Source organism: Mustela lutreola, chromosome 2, assembly GCF_030435805.1.
Source record: "Mustela lutreola isolate mMusLut2 chromosome 2, mMusLut2.pri, whole genome shotgun sequence".
In the NCBI taxonomy this organism is placed as follows: domain Eukaryota; kingdom Metazoa; phylum Chordata; class Mammalia; order Carnivora; family Mustelidae; genus Mustela; species Mustela lutreola.
In genome coordinates this window covers 6714408-6721974 of record NC_081291.1, presented here as the reverse complement: position 1 = coordinate 6721974, position 7567 = coordinate 6714408, and the positions used below count along the sequence as shown (strand labels likewise).

Here is a 7567-nt window from a genome sequence, read left to right as displayed (position 1 = left end):
CCAACATCTGAGATAACAAGGCTAAAGCAAATGCTCCAAATCCAAGTTAGAACTCACTTGTGAGGAAGTAAGAGAGAAGATTGAGGACATAGTTTTTGGCCAGCAGAGAGGGCAGAAAGATCATCAGATAAATTATGTGGAAGTTAATTGTTTAAAAGTGTGTAGAAACTAGGAGAGAGCAGTCATAGACTTCAGGATTAGGTGAAAGAGGATATGCAAGATTCAAGAGTAAATTTTAGAATCGAAGTTTTTTCCCTTGGGATCCATAAAACTTCTTAGTCCTGGGGCCAAGAGATCCATCACAAACAAGAGGTCACTCTACTGAGAAGTCTTCCCAAAGCCCCCTTCACATCCTTGTTCCTCAAGCTGTAGATGAAGGGGTTCAGCATGGGGGTGACCACAGTGTACATCACCGAAGCCACAGAGACTTGCTGGGGGGAATGAGTTACTGCAGAAGTGAAGTAGACCCCAACACCTGTCCCATAAAATAAAGAAACTACTGAGAGGTGAGACCCACAGGTGGAAAATGCTTTTTGCTTCCCCCCCGATGAAGACATCTTCCTAATGGATGAAGCAATCTGTGAGTAGGAGAAAAGGATCCCAACAAGGGGAAAAACACCCAGCACACCAGTCATAAAGTAGATCAGTGTGCTGTTTAGGAAGGTATCAGAGCAGGCCAGCTTGAGAATCTGTGTCAGTTCACAGAAGAAATGTGGAATTTCAAGATCTCTGCAAAAGCTTAGATGCATCATCAGAGAGATGTGAAGAAGGGATGTCATGACACCAACAAACCAGGTCATAAAAACCAGCAGGCCACAAAGGCGGGCATTCATGATGAGTGTGTAGTGCAGGGGGTGGCAGATGGCCACAAACCGGTCATAGGCCATTACAGTCAGGAGTAGAGTGTCCAGGATAGGAAAGAACATGGAAAAATAGACCTGCGAGAGGCAGTCCATGTAGGAGATGGCTTTGTTCTCTGTGTGGATGTTCAGCAGCACCTTGGGCACTATGGTGGTGCTGAAACAGATGTCGACCAAAGACAGGTTGGAGAGGAAGAAGTACATGGGGGTGTGGAGGTGGGGGTCAGAGCAGATGGCCAGGATGATGAGCAAGTTCCCAAGCACAGTGACTAAGAACATGGACAGGAACAGCCCAAATATGAAGGGCTGTAGTTCTGGATCCTCAGAGAGCCCAAGGAGGATGAACTCTAAAATTCCTGTTCGGTTTCTTGCTTCCATGTACCTGATAGAACTACAAAGGAAGAGACAAGAGCAACATGAATGAGCAGCAAACTGGTACCCTCCATGTAATAAAAATGTTGGCCATGCCTTTCACTCAAGTTATTTATGAAGTCAGTCACTTTGTCTAAGTGTTGGGTCTCCTTTCATTTATAAGTGAAATCTGAAAAAAATGGAATCTCTTATGCCATCCACTTATCTTGAGCAAACTAAGTCAGCTAGAGAAGGACAAATATATGATTTCACTTGTATGTGGAATTTAAGAAACAAAACAAACAATTACAGTGGAAAGAGAGAGGAAAACCAGAGTGCCTGGGTGGCTCAGTAGGTTAAGCATCAGTTTTCAGCTCAGATCATGATCTTAGTGTCCTGGGTTCCAGGCCCATGTTGAGCTACCTGCTCAGCAGGGAGTCTGCTTCTCCTCCCTCTGCCCTTCCTACTCTCATGCTCTCTCTCTTTCTCCCTCTCTAATAAATCAATAAAATCTTAAAGAGAGAGAGAGAAACCAAGAAACAGACTCTTAACTATAGAGAAGAAGCTGATGGTTACCAGAGGAGGGACTGGTAGGGGGTTGGGTTAAATAGGCGATGGGGATTAAAGAGTACATTTGTTGTGATGAACATGAGGTGTTGAATGAATGTGTTGAATCAGGGACACCCAGGAGGCTCATTCAGTTAAGCATCTGCCTTTGGCTCCAGTTGTGATCCCAGGGTCCTGGGATGGAGCCCTGCATTGGGCTCCCTGATGACCTGGGAGCCTGCTTCTCCCTCTGCCACTCCCCTGCTTTTGCTGTTTCTCTCTGTCAAATAAAGGAAATCTGAAAAAAAAAAAAAACACAAAACAACAACAACAAAAAACCCAAAAACCAAAAAAAGAGAAAGTGTTGAATCTCTAAATTATACTTGAAACTAATATTATACTATATGTTAACTAACTGGAATTTAAATAAAAACAACCCCCCCCCAAATTGAAAAAAAAATCCATTTTACAACAACAGAAGTAAAATGCAATTCTACAGCATCGACTTTAGAATTCATAATTACCTATCTTTTAAAAAATTTTTTAAATTTAAATTCAATTTACTCAGCATATATTATATTTTTAGTTTCAGGGGTAGAACTTAATGATTCATCAGTTGCATGTAACACCCAGTGCTCATTACATCAAGCACCCTCCTCAATGCCCATCACCTAATTACCCCATCTCCTCCTCCTGACCTCCCCTCCAGCAACCCTCAGTTTGTTTCCTAGAGTTAATAGTCCCTATGGTTTGCCTCCCTCTCTGTTTTATCCTAACCACCTCTCTTAAGCATCCATTTTATAGTAAGCCTGTCACATGTTTATGGAGCCTCAAAAATGGCACATCAACATTATGTACCTCCTAGTAGGAGGCACCAGAAAGGATCCAATGCTACTTCCCTGAGATTCCTGCCAAGGATGCAGGACTTCAAACTAAAGACTAGGGAGCATTGGACAAACCCAAATTGAGGGACATTCTACACAAGCTCTGACCTGCGCCCTTCAAAAATGCCAATGTCATCAGATACAAAGATAGTCTAGAACTATTCCAGATTAAAGGAAGCTTAAGAGATGTGTCAACCAAGAAATGCATGATCCTGGACCTTTGTTTGCTTCAGGATAATTTTCAAAATAGGAATGAGTTCTGTAAATTTGTAGTAGTATTATATCAAAGTTACTATCTTGATTTTGATCATTGTATTGTGGTTGTGTGAGGAAAATGTCCTTGTTTTTAGGGAATACCAAAGAGTTAGAGGTAAAGAGGTACCATATCTGCAGTGTGACTTACTTGCAAACGGTTCTGAAAACACATATGAAGAAGAGAAAGAGAGAAAAATGGTTGAAGAAAAAGTAAAGGTGGTAAAATTTAACATTTGGAGGATCTGGTCAAGGATATACTTAGGAGCTCTTTATGTTGTTCTTCCAACTTTTCTGTCAATCTGAAATGAGGTCAAAATTAAAAGTTAAAAAGTAGCAGTTTCACACAATGCGCAGTCCAAAAAACAAAAACAAAAACAAAAACAAAACAACCAACCAACAACATAAAAACCCATCCATGATTGCATGGAGCACTGAGTATGGTGAAAAAATAATGAATACTGTTATGCTGAAAATAAATAAAAAATTTTAAAATTAAAAAAAAAAAAAACCATCCATGAGATATTGTCAGGAAAGAGTCAAACTTCTAAGACCACTGCAGGTGAAGTAAACATTCACAGATTTAGAGCCCACTTTCACACTTCCCTAGAAACCTCAGCCAGGGGAAGTAGTCTAATGTGGTCCTAGATGAAACGCATTCAGGTCTCAGGCAGAAGCAACACAAATCTCTTGGAAAGAGCTTTCACTTGAGGATGTCTGCCTCCGTGTCCGCAAGGGAGATTGGTCTGAGATTTTTCCATCTTTTAACAGCCTTTCCATGCTTGCCTGTCAATGCTGGTGCCATCCAACTTCCCAGTCTTATTAAGGGTCACACCAGCCCTTCCCTTCTGAAGCACCAACACTTCTGCCTTCTTAGGAATTCTAAAAATGCTGTGATTCTTCCCCTAACCATGCCTGTGGAGCACTGCCCTCCCTGCCAGGGTTCTTGCATGCCTTTGTCTTTCCTGTGATCATCCCCGTCCTTATTTCTCAGAGGAAACATCACTTCCTCAGAGGGGCCTTCTCTGAGCCCTCCCTCTCTGCCCACCATGTGTAGTTCCCTAATCCATGCCTTTATAGTCTCCTGCATTTTTCTTCGCTGCACAAATCATAACTATATATTCACATTTACGTATGGAATGCTTAATATCTGTCCCTCTCACCACTGAATCATAAACCACACAAGTTCAGATCACATGTTACAAAATTTACTTTTCCTCACATTCTCCCCGTGCTTTGTACTCAAACGTCATGGAAAGTGGAATAAAGACTGAAACCAAAAATGATCACATATATTACAAACTAGAAAGCTAAAGGTTGATCTCACATTGACTGTGGAAGCAACAAACTGAAAAAGAAAAAGATTCATGGAGCATGAATCAATTGATGCAGAAAATAGTATAGCTTCAAAAGAAATCAAAATACATTTAATTAAATCAACAGTTACTGATGGGAAGGGAACAGGGTAAAATTTTAGTCACAGGTAATCAAGAATACTGCCAAAAGGTGATCAAGAATAGCTATGCTAAAGCAAGGGTTAATCCAAGGTCTGTTATTAAACCCTAAGAAACAGACCAAGGAAACAAAAAGCTGAAAGGGGAAATAATGCCCACTGTTGTAATTATTTAACATTGTCTCCAATTATTCAAAAGAAACGCCCTAAGACAGAAAAGTGAATGCAATATATTAGGAAATCAGAAGAAAATCTGGCCGCTGTCAGTTGCTGCAATACTGAAGAAAGTCAACTTAAACACAATGAGGATGAATCAGTGTCATTAACCTCTTATGGATCTGTAAACAACCGTTAGGAAAGACAAGAGAAAGGCCTGTTCACAATTGCAATGACAACATAGATAACACCCGGCACGGAGTGAGCGTTCAGTACATATTTCATGAATCACAGAGTGTATACAGCCTGGTAGAAACCAAGTCATGGTGATGGTGGGGTGGAGAAGCAGATATCCTTCTGAACAGAGATTCTTCAATTATTGCACGCACTAGAATCACCTAGAGGATTTGCTAAAACAGATTTCTGGGTCTCCCGCCCAGAGTTTTGTCAGCAGGTCTTGGGCAGGGACTGGGAAGATGCATTTCTTTTTTTTTCTTTTCTTTTTTTTTTTTTTTTAAGATTTTTTAAATTTATTTGACAGAGAGAGAAAGAGAACACAATTAGGCAGAGAGGCAGGTAGCGGGGAGGGGAGAGGAAGCAGGCTCCCCGCTGAGCAGAGAGCCTGATGTGGGGCTTGATCCCAGGATCCTGAGATCATGACCTGAGCCGAAGGCAGAGGCTCAACCCACTGAGCCACCCAGGTGCCCCAGAAGATGCATTTCTAACAAGCTCCCAGGAGATGCTGCTGAGGCTGCTCCAGGAACCCCATTTTGAGAGCTACCACACTAGAGAAGCACAAGGAAGCCATGAGCAGGTGGGTTAGAAACTCTTAAGAGTCCACTTGAGGGAATGCCCATGCCAGTGACACTGAGAAGTCGCTAGTTTCCAGAATGAGGGCCCATTAGAGCTGGCAGCAACAGAAAATAGTAGCAGCAGAATCCAAAAAGACATAAATAACCAGGGAAATAAATTCCAGAGGTTAAAAAAAAAAACCAGCCATGAGTCATTATCCATCCTATTACCTCCTTCCCCCAACCGATTTTTAATCCTCTTTTTCACACCCAGTACTCACTAGGACAGTGTGACTCAACTGGTTGGCACTGCATAAAGAAATATTGGTGAAACCTCTTTCTCCTCTACTAGATGTGGATGACAGATTCTATACCAGAGTATAGCAGGGAGACAGAACCTGTCACCAAGTCATATCCGTGAGAGGCACAGGGGTGGTCTCCTCCTGGTCAGGTGTCACTGAACTATGGGTGAGGATGCTAGGGATGTGTTTATGGTTTCTAGAGTCCCTGGGGGGATGATTTCTCATTGCTCTTCATTAAATAAATTGTTCCTCTGATGGGCTATTCTTCAAGTCATTCAACTCCTTTGGGGTAATGAGAAAATGGTAGAACAGACCCATGTGTGCTAATTCTGTTTTCCAGGAAGGCATCTTTGGAGCCAGATGAATCTCTCTGCCCCCATGGGCTTATAAGTTCTTGGAAGAGCTTTCATCACTATGGATTTGCCTTTGAGGAAAAGAGGTTCCCCCTCAGGAATGTGTCCTTGCTGCAAAGAACCATCTCCCATAGCCACAGAACTTGGGATCTGTCTCAAAGTAACCCAGAAGAAAGAAAGTTGCACCTGTCTCAGTGAATCTCGTGTGACCATACTGTGACTGTATGGTATTGAACACGGGTATGTAGATAAACAGTCCTGCTTCAAGAGAGGGAGGGTCAACCGTGTAAAATGATGACACTAGTCAAGTAGTAAAGGCTGAACAATGCCCTTTGGATTTATTAACATGGAAAATAATAGATAGAGTGATTTGGTAAAGGGGTGGGGAGGAGTCTGCTTATACAGGGACTGGGGGGTGACTCAGCAGTGAAAAAGTTGACCTCTTGAGTTGCAGAAGAGTGACCTCTTCATCTGTCAAGAATGTTCTCAATAGAGGGAGGGTAATACCATGTATTTTTTTCATTTTGGACATGAGAAAATATTTAAATGACAAAGGAAGCACTCCAGTTGATGGTACAAATTAAACTGATATTCCATGATTTACCATAAAAACAAGTTCTGCCATATGTGTTTTTTTACATTCTTCACATAATCTTTATTTATTTATTTATTTATTTTTACATTTATTTTCAGCGTAACAGTATTCATTGTTTTTGCACCACACCCAGTGCTCCATGCAATCTGTGTCCTCTCTAATACCTACCACCTGGTTCCCCCAACCTCCCACCCCCTGCCCCTTCAAAACCCTCAGATTGTTTTACAGAGTCCATAGTCTCTCATAGTTCACCTCCCCTTCCAATTTCCCCCAACTCCCTTCTCCTCTCCATCTCCCCATGTCCTCCATGCTATTTGTTATGCTCCACAAATCAGTGAAACCATATGAAAATTGACTCTCTCTGCTTGACTTATTTCACTCAGCATAATCTCTTTCAGTCCCGTCCATGTTGCTACAAAAGTTGGGTATTCATCCTTTCTGATGGAAGCATAATACTCCATAGTGTATATGGACTACATCTTCCTTATCCATTTGTCCATTGAAGGGCATCTTGGTTCTTTCCACAGTTTGGCGACCGTGGCCATTGCTGCTATAACATTGGGGTACAGATGGCCCATCTTTTCACTCCATCTTTTATCTTTGGGGTAAATACCCAGTAGTGCAATGGCAGGGTCATAGGGAAGCTCTATTTTTAATTTCTTGAGGAATCTCCACACTGTTTTCCATAGTGGCTGCACCAACTTGCATTCCCACCAACAGTGTAAGAGGGTTCCACTTTCTCCACATTCTCTCCAGCACATATTGTTTCATGTCTTGCTAATTTTGGCCATTCTAACTGGTGTAAGGTGGTATCTTAAAGTGGTTTTAATTTGAATCTCCCTGATCTGCCATATGTTTTTAAATGAATAAATCAAGGGCACTTGGGTGGTTCAGTTTGTTAAGCATTGACTCTGATCTCAGCTCAGGTCTTGATCTCGGGTTCATGAGTTCAAGCCATGAGTTGGGTATGGAACTTACTTTAAAAATGTTTAAAAATGAATAAATCATTTATTTTACAAAGTAT

At 41.6% G+C, this 7567-nt stretch overlaps 1 protein-coding gene across 1 annotated transcript; it reads right to left on the bottom strand.

Annotated features, from left to right (window-relative positions):
* Window positions 1-299: 299 nt before the first annotated feature.
* LOC131823466 (olfactory receptor 7D2) lies at window positions 300-1238 on the bottom strand. Its single transcript, XM_059159866.1, has one exon. The coding sequence runs from the start codon at window positions 1236-1238 to the stop codon at window positions 300-302; it is 939 nt and encodes a 312-aa protein (XP_059015849.1).
* Between the last annotated feature and the right edge of the window lie 6329 nt (window positions 1239-7567).